This window comes from Vitis riparia, chromosome 12 (assembly GCF_004353265.1).
Source record: "Vitis riparia cultivar Riparia Gloire de Montpellier isolate 1030 chromosome 12, EGFV_Vit.rip_1.0, whole genome shotgun sequence".
In the NCBI taxonomy this organism is placed as follows: domain Eukaryota; kingdom Viridiplantae; phylum Streptophyta; class Magnoliopsida; order Vitales; family Vitaceae; genus Vitis; species Vitis riparia.
Genome location: NC_048442.1, coordinates 3,703,716 through 3,727,642, shown reverse-complemented (window position 1 = coordinate 3,727,642; position 23,927 = coordinate 3,703,716). Strand labels below are relative to the sequence as shown.

Sequence of the window (23,927 nt, the reverse complement as noted above, 5' to 3'; positions counted from 1 at the left end):
ATCATTTTCTACACTATTACAACCTATTTATACACATCTTGAAGATGAGATAACAAACTAACAAATTATAAGTACATTAGTTTAGCCATAACAGAATAACAAACGGGACTGTTATCTGGTACAGATGAGGAGTTTTCTGGTGGAGTTTGGTAGTTAGTTTTGAGACTGTTTTGAGGTTCAACATCCCCCTGCAAGCTCATAGGGCAAGGAACCACAGAGAGTTTTGTACGGAGAGTGATGAACTGTGAGCTTGGTAAATGCTTGGTGAAGATGTCAGCTACTTGATCTGTGGAAGGGATATATTGAATTTGAATATCTTGACGTAGAACCTTATCACGAATGAAATGAAGATCTAATTCCACATGTTTGGAACGTGCATGAGAAACAGGGTTAGCCGCTAAGGCTGCAGCACTTTGATTATCACACTAGAGCAAAGGGACAGTTTGAGAGATACAAAGTTCTTTTAATAATGTTTGCACCCATGTAATTTCAGCTGTGAGGGAAACAAGAGCTTGATATTCCAATTCAGCGCCGCTACGGGAGACTACCTTTTGTTTAGTGGAAGACCAAGAGATGAGATTTGGTCCCAAAAATATGCAATATCCTCCGGTACTACGACGATCATCTGGGGATGATGCCCAGTCAGCATCAGTGTAGCCTTGGAGTTCAAAGGATAAGGAGGCATGTAATGAAAGACCATGAGAGGAGGTGCTTTTGAGATAGCGTAGAATTTGTTTAACTGCATTCCAATGGGTTGTGGTTGGGTGTGCCATGAATTGGCATGCTTTATTTACAGCAAATGCAAGGTCTAGAAGGGTGATGGTAATGTATTGAAGTGCTCCAACAGTGCTTCTATATAAGGTGGCGTCTAGAAGAGGATCTCCATCAACAAGAGAAAGTTGCTACCCGAGAGCTCCAGGTGTGTGTACTGGTTTGCCATCAACCATATTAGTTCTATGTAACAAGTATTGTATATATTTTTGCTAACTAAGATGAAGAGAATCTAACTGAGAAGTGACTTCAACTCCCAAAAAATAGTTAAGGTTCCCGAGATCACGAAGAATAAATGTGTTGTTGAGGTGTTTGATGAAGGAGAAGACCTGAGTTGTGCTGCTCCTGGTGATGAGAATGTCATCAACATAACTGAGTATAATGAGTAAATCTGTAGCTGTGTGATGGAAAAAGAGTGAGGTATCGGCCCGGGAATTTTGAAAACCAAATGTGAGTAGATAGGAGCTGAGCTTAGTGAACCACGCTTGGGGAGCTTGTTTGAGTCCATAAAGCACCTTGTGAAGAAAACATACATGAGATGGGTTTTGGGTGTTCACAAAGCCAGGAGGTTGATGCATGTATACTTGCGCTTGGAGATCTCCATTGAGGAAGGCGTTTTGAATGTTTAGTTGGCGTATTGGTCACTGAAAAGATAGTGCAAGAGAGAGCACAATACGAATGGTCGAAGGCTTAACCATTGGGCTAAAGGTTTCAAAATAATCAACTCCCGGAGTTTGATTGAAGCCTTTGGAAACAAGTCGAGCCTTATAGAGGTCAATGCTTCCATCTGGTTTGTATTTAAGTTTAAAAACACATTTGTAGTTGATAACATTTCCATGTGGAGGAGGTGGAACCAAAGTCCAGGTATTTGTTTTTAGTAGAGCTGTGTACTCAACCTCCATTGCTTAGCGCCAATGAGGGTCTTGTAAGGCTTGCTTGATTGTATGTGGTTCAACTGGAGTAGAGACGGTAAATGCCTTTTTCTTGAGTGTTCCAGTTTTGGATCGAGTTAGCATGGAATGACAGTTGGTCTTGTGGAAAGTGGAAATAGAATTGGAGGTGGATGAATTAGAGAATGGGACTTTAGTTATAGGAGGAATGGGGATATGAGATGTAGAATTATGGGATGTTGGTGGAGAGGAAACTGAGGATGGTGAGGGAATTAGTTGTGAAGAATGAAGAGGAACTAGAACAGCTGGGGTAATAACTGGTTAGAAGATGTTGAAGATGATGGAAGAGAAGTAGATGAATGAAAAGGGAAATTGGACTCATCAAATATTACATGCCTAGTGATGTAAATTCTATTGGTGGAATGATGGAGGCACAAATAACCTTTGCAGGACAAATTGTAACCAAGGAAAATAAATGGAGCTGAGCGGTGAAGGAGTTTATTGGATGAATATGGTCGTAAATATGGGTAACAAAGACAGCCAAAAGTTTTGAAAAATTTGTAGTCTAAAAGTTTATGGAAGAGAATTTGAAATGGAGACATATGTTGAAGGGTTGGAGTGGCCATACAATTGATGAGATGGACTACTGTTTGAAATGCATAAGTCCAGAATTTTAAAGGTAAGGAAGCAGTGTTAAGAAGAGATAGGCCGGTCTCAACAATGTGTCTTATTTTTCTTTCAGCCCGTCCATTTTGTTCCGGAGTGTATGGGCATGAGAATTGATGATGAATCCCATGTTTAGAAAGATGAGGAGCAAGAGCTTTGAATTCTCCTCCATTGTTAGATTGGAGGTTTTTAATGGATAGGTTGAATTGAGTTTCAACTAAAGCTTTAAATTTAAGAAATGTAGAAGACACTTGATCTTTAGAATGCAAAACATATATCCAAGTAAATCTTGAAAAATCATCTACAAATAGAAGAAAATAATAAGCACTTGTTGTGGAAAGGATGGGAGCAGGACCCCATAAATCTGAGTGAACTAGTACAAGAGGATGAAAAGACCTAGAGGTAGATGAAGAGAAAGATAGCTTGTGGCTTTTGGCCAACTGACATGCACAACAAATTTGTTTTGTATTCGTATTACAAGGAATATTACAAGAAGCAAGAATTTGTTTCAAGATTGGTGGAGTTGGATGTCCAAGTCTATTATGCCACTTGGAGAATTCATTTTTTGGTTGAGTAGTAAACGCTGAGTAACTGTATGAAGATGATATTGAACCGTGACAAGGAGTGCTAGGAAACTTGTATAAACCTCGTTCAGTTGTGCCTTGGTGGAGAATCTGCTTTGTAGTTTTGTCCTTAATGAGATAGATATTGGGATGAAATCCAAAAAAGGAGTTGTTGTCAGTACAAAACTTAGACACACTGATAAGGTTTGTGGTGAGTTGAGGGACATGAAAGACATCTTGAAGTTGAAAAGATTTAAGAGAGAAATGAAAGTATTTGGAACCAATACTGGAGATGGGCAATTGCTTACCGTTTCCAACCGTGACTTGGTGCTTGCCTTGATAGGGTTGTATGTTGGAGAGTTGACCCTCATTGTGGGATAGATGATGAGTGGAGCCGCTGTCAAGAAACCAGGAATCATTGAAGGCTGAAGAAGGTGAAGCTACCATTGCTTGCATTTTGTTGGTGTTGACTGGTACATTTGATGAAGCTTTGGTAGGGTTTGTAGGTAAGATATCTGGCCTTGGAAATTAATGTCAAATCTATGATAATAAGAAATTATTGTATGCCCATATTTGCCACAAAGTTGGCATTGAGGTCTGCCACCAGATTGATGTGTGCGCTGATTTTGACCATGAGCATTTGGACGTCTTCTGTTTTCCTGGTGATGAAATGAATTCTGACTATTAAAAGAAGAGCCAGGTTTCCCAGTATGGTATTTTTTAAATGGTTGAGGATGATCTTGAGTAGTTATATGTGCTGAAATGACTTCATCTTCTGTTGTAGAATTTTGGAAATGAAGTCATTGTTCATGTGAGAGCAGAATGCTATGTACTGAATGTAGTGTAAGATCATCTTCACGAGCTGTTAAAGAAGCTACAATAGGATTATAATCAGCTCCGAGACCAGCAAGAAGTTGCAAGATTTGATCATGTTCAGCCACAGGTTCTCCAATGGCAGCAAGACTATCTGTGATTGTCTTCATTTTTAGGACATATTCCATGATGGGTAGAAATCCTTTCCAGGTTGTTTGAAATGCAAGTCCGAGTTGCATTATTCTGGCTTTGGATGAAGCTAAGAAGATTTTCTCAAGAGCTATCCAAGCTGTATTGGATGTTTGGTATCCAATTATCTGTCCCATAATCTCAGGAGTAAGAGAAGAAAAGATCCAACTCAGGATCATGCGATCGAAACGCCGCTAGGTGAGAAAATCCAAGTTAACTTCACTTGTTGCAATCATCTGGGGAGGACAAGGTTTGAGTCCTTCAATGTGTTCTTCGAATCCATTTGCATATATGACGTTCTCCATTTGAGTTTTCCAAAGAACGTAGTTGTTTCTATCTAGCTTAACAGGAAGAGGATGATTCAGCATGTGCAGTGACTGAATCGTGTTAGGCTGTTGTGATGAGATGACTTCTAGACCATGGAATTGTTGAGGATTGGAACTTTGGATGGAATTGGCCATGGATTTAGCTAAAAGAAAATCTGGGTGATGAGTATGGACGATTGCTATGATACCATATAAGAAACTGGATATTGCAGGAAGGTTTCTTACAATTCCATATCATTTTCTACACTATTACAACCTATTTATACACATCTTGAAGATGAGATAACTAACTAAGAAATTATAAGTACATTAGTTAAGCCATAACAGAATAACAAACGAGACTGTTATCTGGTGCAGATGAGGAGTTTTCAGGTGGAGTTTGGTAGTTAGTTTTGAGACTATTTTGAGGTTCAACAATTCCAACTTACAAAAATGAGATGAAGTTGAACTTGAATCGACCATCTCAATAATAATATTGAATTGAACCCGATTGCATGTACACAAGTGTCTTTTAATCCAATCCAATTTCTTCACTTCTCAACCCCCACTACATTTGCCTTTTTATCATGAGATTTTTTTTTGAACTCCTTGTGTAATTAGGGTTGAGATGGTTACATTAAAGTTGGAAGTCATATTGTACTTTCTTTAAAATTTCCGTAGAATTTCTTTTACAAGAGAATGGAAAAGTTGGTCAAATGTTGAAAATTCAATTTGATTGAATTTATTTAGTTTAAGAAGCCATAAAATAATGTGTAAATTGTATCTTAATGCTATGGAAAATGTCATTGAAGTGTCTTTGAATATTTGGGGATTATGGTATTCAGGTAATTTCTAGTGAAAGCAACAAGAAAAAGGAGATCTGGAAGTGAAGAAATTGCCTTTGGCCAAGCTACTTGAATACTACTCAACCACGCATTCAGCTCTATCAAGAGCTATATCCTCTATTTCTAACCCTTTGGAATCCTGGTTTTTCTCGCTGCCCAACCAACATTCTTCTCTTACAGCCTTCAGCTATAAATAATGTTACTGAGCTCCTTTTTTTCCACCTTATTGTAGCTTGTAAAATCAATCATTTCCATGTTTGGTACATGGGAATGAGAAATAAGGATGAATATTTTGTTTCTATTCCTATTTCTCTTTGAATATAAATAAATTTGGTGATACCGATTCTTATATTTGGATGCACACCTACAAATGTAAGGTTGAAATTATTATTTGTTTTCATCTTAATGTTAGGTAATAATGGGGAGGAGAATACAAAAAGAAATAAATTGATAATAATATCGATGCATATAGTTTAAAATAATTTTTTATTTTCATTTAAATAAAACATCTTTCAAGGTTTTTTTACTAAATATTCAAAGCATATTTGATGTCTGATTTAAAAACAATGTTCTATCTTTTAAAAATAAAAAATTATTTTTAAAAATTTATAGCACTGTTTGATTCTTGTTATCTAGAAACCAGTTTTAAAAATAAAATGAAATGTTTTTATCAATTTTTAAAAACAAAAAGAAAATATAAAGAAATAAGAAAAAACCATAAAAAACAAATAAAGTAGAACACAAAATCTTTCTTCTTTTAATCCCTTTTTACCATCCAATACCAATACCGAAAATCTTCAAATATGATATTCTTTAAAATTATGTGTTTTTTTTCTTATGAATTTCTTTTAACTTCTCTAAATTTTGTACTAAACAAATAATTCAAAAGTCAAATAATAACTTAATAACTACAATAAATTTATGAATGAAAATTAGTTTAGAATGGTTCTATCATTTTTCTTTTTGGAAGAATTAATTTTTTTTTTCACTAAAGAAATGAATTTCAAATTAAGTGAGACTTTGTATTGAATTTATTAATGAATTTAATGATTTTAATTTGTAACTCAAAAAATATATATAATCACAAAAAATAAAATAATAATAATAGACCATTAAGTGAATCACTACGAAATAAAAGATTTATTAGATGTATGGTCATGACTTTATTGCTTCTCCTGTACACACACCTATATTTTATGAATTTTTTAATTAGCTAAATAGATTTTGGATTAAGTGAGACATGAGTAATACTTTAAATTCTTTAATGAATTTTTTAATATTTAAGAATATATAATTTAGAATTCAAAAAATTAATTAATTAATTACAAGCTACAGTAAGAATTTTAGAATACTTAGTTTATAATTAAGTATTAAATGTGTTTATATAATGAAAAACTTGACTAATTTATACCTTAAAAAAATAAACATTTTCAGTTTTTAAATTCATTTAAAATAAAATAGTACTAGTAATTATTAATTTTAAATTATTGTTATTTATTTATAAAAAATAATTCAATTATACTTTTATGAGGATGTTAATATCCATATTTTTATAATATTTATAAAAAAATATAATTTATTATTCTATATATTATTACTTCTCATATTTTACTAATTAAAAACTATTTATCTTTAATTACCAAATTATTTTTATTTTTAATAATATTTGAATTAAATTTAGTTTGTGTTATATAAATTGAGTTAATATTTTTGTTTTTAAAATCGAAATGAAAAATTATTTTTAAAAACAACTCTTATAAAAAATTATTTTTATTAAGGATTGTATTATATTCATTCTTAGGATTGTATTGATTTTAGAATTGACATAATTTAATAAATAATTTTTAAAAATTTATTATAAATGTTTATTAGTATTTATCTTTATTCTTATTTAATTATAATAAGGATGCAATAGAAATAAAAAAAATATATCAATAAGACCAAAAACAGTCACTGGGATTATTTGTCCTTTTATATTTTTTATATTATTTTAAACTATCTAAAAATTATTTACTTTAAATAATTTTTAACCAAACTAATTTTTTTTAAATAACAAATACATGTAAAAAAAATCAAATTTAATTTAAATTGTTTCATAATCACAATATCGTTAAAGAGTTACAAATGCTATGTAGAAACAAAATGGATCTATGAAATTGATTGTGAAAACAAAATGCAAAAGAATAATAAAACCAAATCAACAAAAGACATCAAGATTTATGTAGTTCAACAGTGTGCCTATATGTGAGGTGGTAGCAAAATCATTCACTATAGATTTCAAAAGAGTACAGAACAATTACAAAGTACTCTCTATTCTGGTTTTGGGTTTTCTCCATATAGGTTTCTCAGGAATTTCAAAATTTGAAAAAACCAATACAAAGAACACCAATTATATATATATAGACACACACACACACACACCTAGAAACTTCTCAAAAGCAACTATATGCTAACTGTAGTTTTTATTTTTCAACCCCCACCTAAAGAAGTATCTAGTTCAAATATTAAGGCCTCAAAACTTTTCTTGCAATATTGGGTTAAGTATCTTAAATGAAGCCACATTCAACAACTTAGAATATGATCTTGTTTGAGTCCCAATTCCTCAACCAAACCATGCAACTAAATAGTTTCCTTGAAAGCTTTTGCCACTGCCATATATTTTCCTTCTTAAACAAATCCACAATAGATTGTGATGTTGATCTCCAACAAATAGGTTCACCTGCAAGTGTACATACATAACTTATAGTAGATCTACCTGACTTATCAAGGTCTCCTTTGTAGTCTCAATCCAAAAACCCCATGGCTTGTGTTGAACTTCCTTGTTGAAATAGTACTCTTCCAATATCAACTATGCCAAGAATATATCTCAAAATTCGTTTTATTTCTTGCCAAAATCTTTTCCCTAGATTATGCATATACCTGCTAACCATACTAACAACATGTGAAATATAAAGCCTTCTACAAACCATGATATACATCCAACTTCCAATAACGCTAGTATATGGAACATTATTCATGTACTCAACTTCATCTATGTAAGAAGACATCTGCACTAAGTTCCATATGAGGTGTCAAAGGAGTACATACCGTCTTTGTTTCAAAATTCATAGAAAATGTTGAAGCAAGGCTTGAAAATATTACTTTTGTGACAATGCAACAAGCCCTTGGCTTCTATCTCTTATCATATCAATTCCAAGAATTTTTCATGCATCTCTAAGATCTTTAATTTTAAAGTCACTTCTCAACTAATTTTTCACCTCTCAATTTTATTCATACTCTTATATGCAATCAACATATCATTTACATATATTAACAAATAAATAAAGTTTCCATCAGATAATTTGCTAATATAAACAAAATAATGATATTGGCTTCTTTTACAAAGAAATTATTCCTTTTCAAGTTCTTTATAATCCTTGGATTGAGACATATATTTATCTTCATCTGAATCAACGTGGAGAAAGGCATTTTTCACATCTAATTGAGACAACTCTAGATCATAACAAGCAAAAACAGCTAGCAATAATTTAAAGGAAGAATGCTTAACAATAGGATAAAACAGTTCATTATAGTTGATACTTTTTTGTTGTGTATACCCTTTTACAATCAATCTGGCCTTGAAATGTTCACCATATTTCCCTATTGAGTTCTCTTTCTTTGCATATGTGGATATAAAAAATTTTAGTGGATTAAATTACCACTAATTTGGTCTTCAAAATCAAGACTTTATAATTCAACAAAATTAGTGCTTGACAAGTGATGGGTCATACACATCAAATATGTGGCATGCAACTCAAAAGGTAAGACATGACAAAATTTGGAGGACTACGAAATTAAGTCTTCAAAATAAATAAAAATAAATAAAATAATTGAAGTCATAAGAGAATTAAAAATAATTATTCTCTTATTGATAAGTTCCCTTAAAAAAAAAGGAAACCAATCTTCAATTAAAGTCAAAAGGGAATACAAAATAAATATTATTTTGTTGATAAGTTTCCTAAAAAGGGCAAACAAATCTCCAATTGAAGTAAAAAAAACAGAATAAAAAAATAATAATAACAAACATTCTCTTGTAGGCAAAACTTCCATGGAGGGGAGAAAATTTGCTAAAATCAAGGAACCAAATTCCTTAAATTAAGCAATCAAATATTGGGAATTCAAAATTGGATGAATTCCCTAACTTCACCTATAAATAAAGGTGAGTTCCTTCAAAGAGGAGGATTAGCAAAATGACCTCACAGGGAAAAGAGGCTTCATAAAATCTCCCTCCTAGTCCATGAAATGACAAAAGTACTACATGTGTTCTTCATCATTCAACAAGTTCATTAAGAAAAAAAGCCACTCTATACCATCGATTGATCTTTAAAAAAAAAAACAAAAATAAAAGAAAATCAACATATATTTTTTGAATTGTGATAAAAGTGAAAGAATCAAAGGAAAAATATTCTTTCATAAAGAAAATTATATTTGAGTTTATGAATTAAAAAAAAAACAAAATAACTTATTTATTTATTTTGAAAAAGTCCTTTTAAAAAATATCACATATATCTTTTTTAAACTTTTTTTTTTTTAATGTATAGACATTTTAAAAATATTTTATGAGAAGTTAGGACACACTGACTATTCAATAAGTATAGATTATATTATTTTGGTTTGATCAACTTCGTGGGCAAATAAAAATCACTTGTTTGATGTGATTATATATGTTATTCGAAGACATCTACATCTAACTTCTAGATTTTTTGTTTATAGGCTAGTTAAAGAAAAATAAAGATTTTTAGGAATATTAATTTTAACATGTGCATTAATGTTTAGGGACCTGAAGATACAATTGTGGTCACAATAAAAGTAACTTCTAAAAGTTCATACTTATGTTGATACTTGTGCGCTAAAAATTTTAATTAAAAAGAACCATCAATTAAGATATCGTTTCTATCATGGAAACTAAATAGTATAATCAATGTGCTTAAGCATTGGTAGTCTAGCATTTCAACTACAAGCACAACCACCTAAAACTGAAGTAGTGTTCTTATTCAAGGCTTCTTCCATCTTCCGTGTCTTCACCTTCATGAGAACATTTCTTGCCCACTCTTCAAAAAATGTATCGTTATATCCGATTCTGCCATTCTTATAGATGGACATGCAACGCCGATCATCTTCTGGGTAAGGGCAATCATCTCCATTTGGGTCCCGCCATGCTCCTTCATGTTTCATCCCAGACCAACTAGCAAACCAATGAAATACGTATTGACCAACACCTGCAAGTTTCAACCATCCTTTGGGAAAGAATTCCATCACACTACTATTTTTGTCCATGAGGAACAAGTTGGTTAGTTGGGCGCCATGTGCAGATACTACAATGTCTGTCAAGCTCATCAATTTCACCTGGATCAATACATTAACCCATGCCAATATGCGTCATTGTTAGAGTATATATGTGTGGAGTAAACTTATAGCTTAATTTCCCATTTTAAATGTACTTGGTGGATACGAACAACTCCACAAAAAGAATGTGTGAAACCTTGTTTTAGTGTTGACATGAAATCTAAAGTGCCATTTTTTAACCTTCAAATTAAGCACTCTAGATAAGAAATTGAAATTAGCATGGTAAGTGCCCTTGTGTTTTAGGACATGTTTGAAGCTTTTCCACTAAATTTAGCATTAGGACTGTGAGTGTTGTAGTTAGGTTGGCAATTCTAGAAAAAATACCTAAGTGTCTATTAGCTATGGTTCTCTAAATCTATTGTTGGACTATTTGACTTGATGATCAAGATATTGGATTTGCTAAGAGGACAAGGTAAGTAACTGAGTTTGTGTTGAATGAATTTGAATCAACCCTATTTTCATAATGTTGATTGTCTTGAATCATTTTTAAAAAGTTAGGAAAGCATGGGAAAAATATTTTTGCTAAAAGTTGTAGGTTACCCTATTTCTGGATCGATCCAAGTGCAGGGGCAAATCGATCCAAATAACTTTTTTGTGATCTTGTTCTAGCCATTGGATTAAGGTTTCATATCTCTTTAAAATGAAAATTTCCCATTATGGAGATAAGAGACTGTAGTAGTCGGTTCTTGTATTCCTCATTCCCTTCCTTTTTAAGATGTTGTTTGCTTTCCAAGAAAATTCATTCAAATCTTCAAGCATTTTTTTTTTTTTGGATTTTCTAAAATAAATAAATAAATAAATGGGTTGAGTTTTTGGAACATTCATCTCTCAATCATTTTGGGTTTGAGTGAAAGCCCATTTTCTTCTTAATGGAGCTTCAAGGAGAAGGTCGAGATCATGATTGGGAAGGACTCCAAGCATGTTCCTGAAGATGAAGACATCTTGGTGAGGTGAAAAAGTGCTTTTCAAGTAGTCCGTGAAGGATTAAAGATCTTGAGCTAGGTAAATCCTTGTACACCTTGATTGTTCTTCAAAGTGGATTTTTGATTGGTTGTAGGCTCATGGTTTTTTTAACTCTTTGAAGGTTTTCCACATAAATTTTGGTGTTATCTCATTGTCTCTCATTATCCTCTTCATTTCATTTTCAATTTTAGCTATCTTTGATAATTTGGACATCTAATTTTTGATTGAATGTTGAGGTAAAATAGATATGAGTTGCCTTTAAGAACATTGAATGTTGTTTCTGAATATTGTTCATAGGCATATTTGAGAAATTTTACTCTTGTTATTCATTAGAAATTGTTTTAAGGTTTTGTGTTGGGGAGTGTTGGAACATGTGCATGTGAGTTGCATTTTATTCTTATTGGGGAGTGTTGTTGCATTCATATTTGCATGTGATTTCTAATTTGTGTTTTTTAAGTGTTTGTAAAGAGAAGGAAAAATTGAAAAAAACATTTAGGTTAGTTAACTAGTGTTAGGAGACCTTTAAAATTGGACAAAAACACCTAGTCACCCCCCTCTAGGTGTGTCTATCGATGAGATTCGCGTTCAAGGATGTTTGAATGCATAAAAGATTAATTATTTTGAACAATCTCTTAAATGTGACTCAATCAAGAACATTTATTTTTGTAATTACACCCAAAGTTGTGGTGATTTGTTTTGGTATATCCTATTTCTAATACACTTAAAATTGCACATATCGAAAGGATTATTGGAAAGTTCAATTTGAGTTAGAAAATTTCTAAAAATTATAATTAGACTTAGCTCCACAAGGCAATGAAAATATTTTATTTTGGGTGATTACTTCAGATTTTTTATTTGAGTAGTCAAGTCCTAGAAGATTTCTATATTTTGTTATTAGGAGTTTCTACTTTGTTAAATGTGAGTATCTATAAATAAGAGATGATGTAATATTTGAATAAAATAGTGGTAGAGGACAATAAATCTTTAATTCTTCTTAATTTTATCTTATTTTATGTTGCAGTTTGTGTTTCTCATTCAATTCTATTACTCCAATAAATTGGTTCTAGAGCCATACAAAAAAGATGGCTAATGGAATGTATCCATTTCAAGTTGCTCAACTCAACAAAGACAATTATGATAATTAGAACATCAAGATGAAGGTTTTGTTTGGACCACAAGATGCATGAAAGGTTATAGAGAAATGCTATGAAAAGCCACAAGGTAAAATCGTTCTATCCTCAAACCGAAGGGATTTTTTGAAAGATAGGATTAGGAGAGATAAAAAAGATTCTCATCATCTTCTATCAAGCAATGGATTAAGGTTTTTTTTTTCTATAAATTTCATGTGCAACTACCTCCAAAGAAGCTTGGGAAATGTTACAAAATACATGCAAAGGAGTTGATAAGGTACCAATATATATATATATATATATATATCTTCAAACTCTTACGGAAAATTTTAAGATTTGAACATGAAAGAATCAAAACCAATCTTTGATTATTTTTCTAGAGTACTAGCTATTGTGAACTTATTAAAAAGAATAGGTGAAAGTTTAAACGAACTCTTATGGTTGAAAATATATATATATATATATATATATATATATATATATATATTAAATTCAAAGTTTGATTACATTGTTATAGTCATTAAATAATATAAAGATTTAGATTTTATGGTCATTGATCAACTTATAGGATCATTGCAAACCTATGAAGAGAAACTAAAAAGGAAGAACCAAGAAAATTAGGATAAGTTCTTCAAACAAAACTTATATTAAAAGAGAATAAAGAAAACTTCAATAAAAGAAGTTAGAATAATCTTGGATGTGGTTGTAGACGTGGCCATGGGCATGACCAAGGTAATAGAGAAAGAGGTGATTATAATTCATCAAATAATGAAAAAACAAGTCAAACTTCATATTCCTTATTAGAGGGTGGAAGATGATACAACTCAAGACAAAATGAATAAATCCCAAATTCAATGTTATAATTGTCAAAATATGGTCATTATGCTTGTGAACATGGAAGTGTCACTAACAATGTGGAAGGACAAGCCAATTATCTTCAAAAGAAATGTCAAGAAGAACCTACTATCTTGTTGGCATATAAAGGATAAAATGAAGATAAAAACACATGATACCTTGACACTAGAACAAGAAATCATATGTGTGGATTCAAAATTATTTGTAGAACTTGATGAATCAAAAAGTGGTCATGTTCATTTTGGAGATACATTCAAAATTCTAGTAAAAGACAAAAGTAAATTGTCATATGATGTATTAGTCGTAATAATTTCACATTCTCCACAAAATAATGGTATAATTAAAAGAAAAAAATAGAACTATTCTTGACATAACTTGAAGTATGTTGAAAAGTAAGGAGATGCCTAAAGAATTTTGGGCCAAAATGGGTGATTGTGCGATTTATTTGTCAAATCGTTCTCCGAATCAAAATGTATGGAATAAAACACCAAAACAATCTTGAAATGGAAGAAAGTCAGACATTTCATATTTGAGAGTGTTTGGAAGCATTGCATATGCTTATATATGGGATAAAAAACGATCAAAGTTAGATGAAAAGAGTGGAAAATATATTTTCATTGGTTATGACTCAAGGTACAAAGGTTACATGATATACAATCTAAATAATGATCATCATGGCTATTACAAGAGGTCTTAAGTTTAATAAAAAAGAAGAATGAGATTGGGGTGCTCAAGAAGCAACTATGATACTCTTTCCCTATTTGTTAAATTGTCAAAACATGAAAAAGGAGAAAAGGTGGATCCCAGACAAAATAAAAACATAGTTGGAAGCCTACACTATTTGATTGTACAAGGATAAACATTCTTTTTGAAGTTAGACTTACTAGTTGTTGTATAAGAGCGCCAATATATAGTGACTGACAAGAAGATCATCAAACAAATTCTTTATCACATCAAAGGTAAACTTCATTATGGTTTATATTATTCACATTTTGACAATTTTAAGCTTATTGGATATATTGATAGTTATTGGGGTGAAGATTTGGATGATAAAAAAAGAACCAATGGCATTATTTTATATTATTTTTAATTTTTTATGGGAGATACCACAATCACTTGAAACTTAAAGAAGTAGCCTATTTTTAACTAGTGAAACATAATTTTTTTAGCAACATCATGTGTATGTCATGCAATTTGGCTAAAAAATTGTTGGATGAGCTTAATTTGTTGTAAGAGGAACCAATAGAGATCTATGTGGATAACAAATCACTAATTGCATTATAAAAAAAATCTAGTATACCATTATTGAAACAAGCGCATCGATGCATGGTATCATTTTATTAGCGAGTGCATTATAAAGAAAGAATTATAATTAAAATTTGCAAAATATCAAGATTAAATTACGAATATTATTACCAAGCCTCTCAAGTTGAAAGATTTTAGAAAGTTAAGGATGATACTTAGATTAAAAATCAAGCGTAAGGGAACATATTGGAAAGTTAAACTTGATTTACATTTGAATAATCATTCTTAGAAGGTTTCTATATTTTATTATTATGAGTTTCAATTTTGTTAAGTGTGAAAAATATATAGTTGTGAAAGGATCAAATAGGTATTGAAGTGACTAGCATTTTTGCAACAGAAAATCTTTGCATAGAAACGAATTAAAGGAATATTATGCTAACCTGTTGGCAGAAGGTGAGGTTATGGGCATAAGCCACCGTTAAGTTGCACCCCTCCACCTTCCCACACTCCCTTTGAAAGATTCCAACGACAGCTGACTCATTCCTGAAAGACCTCGCCCCTGTTCTCATCAGCATTGTCAGCCCTATCACCGCCAGACCCCTACCTTCATTCCTCACATTACAGTACTCCCTGGCTTTGCACCTCATCATATCATACACTTCCAATCTCCTCTCTCTAGACATCCCTCCTTCATTGTGCCTCATCACCACTGCCTCTTCAAAACAAGCCACTCCTTCATCACCAGAATCGCCAAACTCTTCCATATTCATTGACCCACCAAATGTGACTTCCATTAAGCTCTTCACCCATGGCCCCATCTTTATTCTCAGCTCCCCCCAGTGGTACAGAACCCACCTTGCCGGCACTGCACACTGCCCGTCTCTCAGGTGCCACGCCACGAATGGTACCATTGCTGATAGCCCGTGCCATATGTTGTCGTAGTCATAATGATTGTAGGAAACAAAAGTTAGGCCCGTCAAGAACGTGGCATTTCGAGGAAGAGCGTCCGTCCATGCCAAGGCATAGGAGTTGCGCGCGCCGTCGTGGGTGTCCCGTCCCTTTATGCATAGAAGCCTGCCTCTGGAGGCAGCTGAAGGATATTGTTGGTATTGGACCTCGCCTTCTACGTGAGTATCATATAGGGAGCTCATGAACCACGTGTGGCCTTGCTGGGCAGTTTGGGCGTAGCGGAGATCTTTAAGAGGGAGAAACGTGACTGCATCACTAAGTTTCTCGGCCAAGGCTAGGAGCTCATGGCTGCAGTTTGGCCTTTCTTGGGACACTGCTTTCCATGAGTGGATGAGAGGCCATGAAGGTGAAGAAGAAGAAGGAGATCCAGGGGAGTCAAGATATTGGATCTGGAAGAGAATCAAGAGAATGACACAAGCGGCCAGGATGTAAACAAAGAGTTTGGGTGAGCAGAAAGACCAGTGTGAAATGTTAGTATCACCACAGGATTCAGATGGAGCTCTAGCCATGGGAAATGCCGAAAAGGTGGAAATGATGATTGAGATTGGTCTGAATTATTCAGATGGATCTCTCATACGTGCATTGTAATTTGTGCCTCGGGAATTGCGCTTCTAGATGTGTGCCTTGGGATGCATGCATCGGGTTTGCGGCCCAGGAAACATGGATTGAGATTCGCACCTTGGGATGCCAATTTTTACCGAACAAAATTCTCATCTTTGGCAGTGTATGGGTCTAACCACACATTCAAGCAGTGGAATCGATTTTATACCTTTGGACTGTCTGGGTCTACCAGTAAATTTTTCAAGTACAGGAATCGGAATCTGAAGTTCTCTTTTTCACAAGCTACAAGATTGAAATCTGTAGCTTATCCCAATGCTGAATGAGTTTGTGATTCAAGCAATGGAATCACAACAATCTTATACTTTCATTAATTTTAAAGAAAAGTAAAAAGATTGCGTCATTTGCATGCTAGACTCTCTCCATGCATTTCAATCCAAATAATTACTTTTGAATTCTTTAACTTCTTTTATGAAAAGCCGGTGCACATGGATCCTTGACTTAGAAAAATGAGTTATGCCACTCCTATCTTTCAACATTGTTATTATTTTAATAACCCACCCACCATTCTTTTATTTTATAAATAAATCTTTCCACATTAGATTAAAAAATGAGTCATAGCATGCCCATTTTTCCACATTCTTCTATTTTTTCATAAAAATGATCCAACAAATACATTGAAATTTCATTGGAAGTTGAAGGGTGGTGACCAATTAGCCATGGCTAAGGAATTGGCACCAGTGTTCCTCTGATAATGTTCTCCAACTAAAGCCAAGGATTTTTGCCTTATTCCCCTTTCTTTTAATTGCCATTTTACTGATTCGATCGGTGTAATTACCTGAGTACAAAATCCTATGTGTATAGTCAAAGACACTTTAATGACATTTTCCACAACATTATGTTCATATGATTAATATTGAACCATTACCTTTTGATATCATAGAAAAATCTAACCATGCGACAATCACCAATGTAAATAATAGTTTTAATTCCTTCACTTATTAATGGACTCTTTTACTTCTAGCTATTTCTATTCTTTTTTACTTTTTCTTTTTCGAATTCTTTCACCTTTTTTATTCAGATGTGGATGCACATGGACCCTTAGGTTGAAAAATGAGACATGACTCACCAATCTTTCCACATTGTTATAATTTTTCACGACGAATCTGTCAAATAAATAAAAATTTCAATTCTAGTGTAATTTAACCTCATTTTTCTAAATTCCTTTTTTTTTCTCTTAAATTCGAGTTGGTCGGATTGATCAGGTGGTATGATTCAAAATCCATTTAGAATATTGTTTTTTAAATACTTTCTTCTTCTATATATTTATGCCAAAATTTAAATAGAAATGAAACAAAATTTCAAGATAGTAATAAAAAAAATAAAAATAAATTTATATATCTTTCAAAAAAATAAAAAAGTATATAATACAATTATAATTTGATATTTCTTCTTAGAATTTTAAAAAAAAATGCATATTATTATATAAAATAATATACATTATTAATATTTTAAAATATTAAATCGTGTTTGAGTTACAATTAGATTGTTCGAACCTTGATTTGAGTTGAACAAAATTAACCTAAAACTAACAAAGCGTTGAAAATGATTGCCTAATTTGCTGAAATGTTAGATTGGACTAAATTATCTTGTCCAAATTGCACCCTTATATTTAGTTATCATATTTCCTTTTTTTTTTTCCTTTGTAAATTCTTTGACGAACTCTTTTACGTCTCACTACTTTCATTCTTTATTTCTTTTTTTTTTCTTTTCTCTTTTTTTAATTCTTTCACTTTTTTTTTATTTTATGAAAAGCTAATGGACATAAGCCCTTGGCTTGAAAAATGAGTCTTGACACCCCTATATTTCCATGTTATAATTTTCCATAAAAATGAGTTAAAATTCCAAGCTCAATCCAGTCTGATCTTTTTAATCTCGAATTGGATTCAAATTGATATGGTTGTAAATCCATTCACAATGTTTTCTAAAAACTTTTTTTTTTTTTTTTGTATTTATACAAAAATTTAAATAGTAAAATAAAATTTTTAAATAGTAATAAAAAAAAGTAGAAATAAATGTACGTATCTTTTAAAAAATGAAAATTTGATGATATAATTATAATTTGATATTTTAAAATATATATATTTTTTTTTTATATAAAAAAATATTAAAAATGTTATGAAAATATTAAATCAGGTTGGTTTTATGCTCGAGGTGTACATGAAAGAATACTACAAGATGGACAAAAGTAGCAGTAGTAGCAATGAGAGTACTGATACTATATGTCAAGACAAGAAGAGATTCTACTAAGTTTTTGTTGCACCTATCTCAATTCAAAATGCCGTGGACTGCAAACGAATTTATAAAAGAAAATGAAAATCAACTCAAAGTTTATGAATGTTAAATTAGATGGTGATTCAAGCAATACAATCTGAAATTTTGAAGAAATTTCAGTCTGTCTTAATTTCATTAATTTTGAAGAAATTACTTTTTAAATGGAAAAAGATTATCATTTACATGTCATACTTGCCCTATACCAATCCAACTAATTATTTCATTTGATTTGAAATTGGCTATGTAAGCCATAGTAAGCATTTTTTTTTTTTTTTTGTTCTTTTTTCCCCTGAATTCTTTCGCTTCCTTTATAAAAAGCAGACATATATGGATGGGGCATCGGTTGAGTGATGGCACGGCCAACTTTCCACTTTGTTATAATTGCCACTTGGTGTAAATTTATGTAAATTATAAGGTGTAGCCTTCAAGTGACAGCCGGCCATGTGCTAACTCTGCCCTTTTTTTTCAACGCTTTGCTTTGTCTTTTTAACTTTTTAGTTTTCTTCGTTACTTTCCACTCAATTATTAATGGCGCTGAGTCAATATTGAAATAAGCAAAGCTGCTGGGCCATTTCCATTCTTCTTAACAACCTCCTGCATGTGTCTTTCATTTCCAGTTCGCACCTGCTTGCCTTCATCTTCCTCTCAATTCCTTCGCTTCCTCTGCAGAGAAACAGACATGGCCCTGGAGTTAGTTGGAGGAGCTTTTCTCTCCGCTTCTTTCAAAAGATAATAACACGCCGTTCTATGACTTAGCGAGATATGAATCATTTAAAAAATAATCTGGCATATGTTTCTTTGGCATTTCTTAACAATAATTAAGTAGGCTTAGAATTTTACAAATCTCTCTCATGTATATTCTTTGGCATTTCTTTGACATTTGTTTGGCATTCCTATTGCAATGCCTACAATTCAACTGGTGACCATTGGCAGTGGTTCTTGTTTATTTATCTCAATAGAAGTAAGCCTTTTTTTAAAAAAAATAAAAATAAAAAATTTGTGGGACTTCCAAAAATAATTTTTTTAAATTGATTTGAATTTGATTTTAACCATCTTGAAGTAGTTGATTGTAATTCTCTCATTGAACTTCTTGATTTTATGTGAAAATTATGAATTTGATCTTCTTTGACTTCAATTATTTTACCAATCTAGAATTTTGATTCTAGAGGATTTTTTTCTCAATTCTAGGAATGTTCCTAGATGTGATCTCCATATTCGGCATGGCTGGCGCAGGCAAGACCACACTGGCTCAGCTCCTCTATAAAGATGAGAGAGTGAAGAAACACTTCCCCTTGAAAGCGTGGGTTTGGTTCTGCAACCCCTTCTGATTCCAAAGGAATAACCTAGATTTGCTTCAGCTTGAACTGGAAGAGAGCCTAGGTGACCAGAAGCTTCTGCTTGTTCTTGATGATGTTTGGGATGAAGGTTGCATGGAATGTGATCAGTTACGTACTCCACTTGTAGCTGCTGGGCTGGGCAGCAAGGTTGTTGTGACTACTCGGAGTAAAGGTGTTGCAACAGTCATGCATGCAGTTCAGACTTATCCTCTTGGAGAATTATCCCCAAAAGATTACTGGTCCCTTTTTACAAAATTTGCGTTTGAAGATTGTGGACAAGTGCCATAGTTTGCCTTTAGCAGTAAAAGCACTTGATAGTCTCTTGTACTCAAGGGTCCAAAAAAGGGAATGGGATGAAATTTTGAGAAGTGAAATATGGGGATCTGCCAACTGCAATTCCTCCATTGTTAAGATTGAGTTACCAACATCTCCCTTTGCATCTAAAGCGGTGCGCGCTTTGCTTATTGTTAGATCTTTTCCAAGGATTATCAATTCAATAAAGACAACCTGATTTTACTTTGGATAGTAGAATATTTTCTACATCCATATGGCAATAAAAGAATGGAAGAGGCAGGCGATATGTATAAAAGAAAAATAATTTCCTCATTTTTAATTATATTATGAAAATTATAAAAAAAAAAATTAAATATAATTTATCAAATTAAAATTAAAATTTATCAAATAAAAAAATTAAATTAAAATTTTATGTATTTTTAAATTATATAACTTTACATATAAAGTTAAAATAAATTAAATGAGTTTAAAGTAAAATACAATAATTTATCAAATTTAAATTTATTTTATATTTTCTTTTATTCTTTCCTTATTTTGTTCTCTTTACTTTTTTTCCTCACATTTTCTTCTCTCAAATTTTCAAAGACCCAACCATAACTTAAATATTTTGCTTACCTCAATGTTGAACAAGTTAGTGATTTAAGCATTGGAATCGATACTTCTTTTTGTAGCAATCCCACTTTCATTTTTAAAGAAATTACTTATTAAATTCTAAAACGTTACCATGATATTCTTTCTAGTGAAGGCTAACCATTTACATGCTATTTTTGCTTATTTCAATTCATATAATTGCTTCATTCTATTTGTCATTAAAAAAATAAATTATGTCTTCTAAACAAATATCTAACTATGGATTGCAACTATTATAAGGTATAAATAAATGTGAATGATTTAGATCTATTAACATAATTATTTTTTTTTAAACTAAAAAAAAAAAGTTGAAATTAACAGAGCGATATGCAAAAGGTATGAGAAATTCTCATGCCTACCATATTTTTACCCGTTAAAAGTTTTAATTGAGATGAGGATGAAAATAAGTTTTCATAAATTGAAGATGGTTGGGATAGGGGTCACTTGTCTCAACCCTGCCTTGATGCCATCTCTAGACCACTCTGATCCATAGAATCATATATGGAGAGATCATGTTTACATAGTTAAAAAGATCACTTGCATATATCCTAGCGGCCACTCGCCAAAACTTATATGAAAAAAAAAAGGCCTTGCCTCGATGCTCCATGCCCTTACATTTATTCATTACAATGTCATATACCTAAAACAGACAATCTGATGAATCAACTAAGAATCGAGCCAGTACCCTATGTTGTTGAAATCATGAGATTTACACAATGCTATGTGTGCTTGTCTTTTTACTTTTTTGGTATTAGTTTATGTAGCACTAGTAAAGTTCAGCACAAAGGCAGTAGGTAAGCATAACTTCCAGTGGAGTGACCTTAGGCATGGTGATACTTATCCCTTCTGTCATGTCCACTGGAGAATTTGATGGTGTGGCCATGTCAAATCATTGAAGCAACGGAGCAATTGTCAGGTGTAACATTTGTAAGGCCAAATTGATTCCTGGGCAAGATCTTCTGCCAGAACCAAATGGGATTAACTCAAAATGCTGGCCAAAAACATCTATAGTTGCATGGCTTGTCAAAAACCTCTCTGCCTGAAACTCTTCAGAGTTAGACCAAACGGCAGGATCTCGGTGCAACTTCCATGCATTGACCAGCAAGCGGGTGCCTTTGGGAATGTGATAGCCACCAACATGGCAGTCTTCCATTGCCTCGTGTGGTACTGATAGGGGAGCTGCTGTGTATAGCCTTAGGGTGTCCTTAACAATAGCCTTAAGGTAAACTAGCTAGGTTCTGGACATCTGATTGTTCCACCCATCTGTCTCTACCAACTTTTAAGTCTAGCTCTTCCTGAGCATGCATCATAACATGTCTATTGTTCAACAATGCAGACAAGAGCCATGTAGAGGTAATAGAAGTGGTATCAGTGCCCCCCACGATCATGTTTAGTTTTAAATTTCAGAAAATAACAAAACGAAAGGTTTAGAAGAGAGAAGGTATCAAAAGAAAGAACCTAGGATCATCCAAATGCATAATATTTATGAAAGGGAATTGACGGTTCACAAAAATTTTGGAATACATTACTTGAATTATTTGGTAGTTGCTTTCAATGATTATATTGCCCGTTTCTGCATCATCCGAAGACCTGGGGTTGATCAATTGATTAAGTCTAGTAGTTTTCACACAAGTCTTTTCTGGTCTTCCTCGTTTCTACACTCTACTAAAGAGTTCATGGATTCCTGCTCAACCCATGGGCGGCAGTTCATGCCCCATAACAACTGATCATGGGTGAACCAACCTAGAAATTCGATTTATCTACCAACAGCATCCGTGTATGTGTTTTCCTATTTAATTGCTAGCTACCATATAGTCATGACTAGGGGTGTGAACATGGTGATGGGGTTGGGCAACTGGGGGCCGGGTCAAGTATTCATCAGTCAATTCTTTCATTCAACCTAATTATTATTCCTGATAGTCAAGAAGATGCCCAATATATATATACATATAAATAGATATATAGATATAAAAAAAAACATACCACTACTGTTGCCTTGATAATAGTCTCGCGTGAGTAGCGAAACAGGGAAGCGCCTTTGAGCATTGTTAGCATGACGTCTATGAAGTCCAGCCTACTAATGGCCTCACGGTTGAGCCCTCCCTCTATGTTCTTCTACCCAACTTTCTATAAGTGAGTCCAATTCCTCTGCAACAAGTTTCATAGAGGACAAATGGCCTTGTAAATCCACCCATTCAAGAAATGGGATCACATCTGATGCCACAAAGGCCCCAGATAGAGACATGAATTTCTTAATTGCTGCTATAGCGGACCTTGCTTCCTCACCCCCATGGACAACGTTGTTAAAATATCTCTTCCCCGCAATCATCGTCAGGACTACATTGAAGGTCAGGTGTTCAAACCACTCACTCATCACCACCCTTTTTGAATTCACCCATTTGTTATCTTTGCCAAGTATGTACAAATCTTTGATGCCAGCTTGCAATTCCGAAACCTGCACATGCATCAAGTCACTGAGGCGACGGGTGGAGAGAATTTCCAGCAGTGATAGCTTCCGCATCTCACGCCAAAGAGGTCCATAAGGAGCAAAGCCGAATGCGGCATAGTTGTACCCTAGGATCTTGGCTGCACTAGGACTTGGGCGTGAGGCAAAAACCTTGTCGTTGGTAGTGAAGCATTCTTTAACAGCCTCATGATTACTCACCACAAGTGCTCGGTACACTCCAAGCCGGATCACAAACACAGGACCAAGCTTATCAGCCATGGCTCCAAGGGTTCGGAAAACTGGGACTTTTCCTTGTAGTAGGTGCAGGTGACCTATAAATGGCCAGGCACCGGAGGGCTCCGGGGGGGCCATGCCCTTACTCTTGTGAGTAAGAGTCTTACCTCTCCAGTGATTATACCAAAACACCAACCCCAGAATAAGCCCTGCAATTGCTAGGAAATGAGAAGGCAAATCCATGTTGGAGTAGGGATTGGAGAATGGTGCTCAACTTACGATTCAATACCTCACATTTATACTGATTTTCCTTGCTTCAATGTTTAAATTCCAACATGCCGGCTGCACCAAATTAGAATAATTTTCCCGGTCAGGAAATTTTTTCATCTCACGCGTTCGTCCTTTCAAATTTCCTCTTGCATGTTCCACTTGCCACTTCAGAAAATTAACATCAATCATTTCTTTCTGGAGCTGGACGTCACTCTTACAGAGCAATATCCTCCAA

General features: G+C 33.3%; 2 protein-coding genes and 1 pseudogene across 2 annotated transcripts; 1 reads left to right on the top strand and 2 right to left on the bottom strand.

The window, feature by feature from the left end:
* Window positions 1-9,922: 9,922 nt before the first annotated feature.
* Window positions 9,923-16,099, bottom strand: LOC117927134. Its single transcript, XM_034846546.1, has 2 exons — window positions 15,061-16,099; window positions 9,923-10,427 (listed from the first exon to the last, which is right to left on the bottom strand). Exons 1-2 carry the CDS (start codon window positions 16,096-16,098, stop codon window positions 10,032-10,034), a joined length of 1,434 nt encoding a protein of 477 aa, XP_034702437.1. The 5' UTR covers window position 16,099; the 3' UTR covers window positions 9,923-10,031.
* Window positions 16,100-19,701: 3,602 nt separating this feature from the next.
* LOC117926851 (putative disease resistance RPP13-like protein 1) lies at window positions 19,702-20,106 on the top strand. The gene is made up of 2 exons (XM_034846139.1): window positions 19,702-19,785; window positions 19,840-20,106. Exons 1-2 carry the CDS (start codon window positions 19,702-19,704, stop codon window positions 20,104-20,106), a joined length of 351 nt encoding a protein of 116 aa, XP_034702030.1.
* Window positions 20,107-21,508: 1,402 nt separating this feature from the next.
* On the bottom strand, window positions 21,509-23,665 carry LOC117926850 (annotated as a pseudogene).
* Window positions 23,666-23,927: the final 262 nt, after the last annotated feature.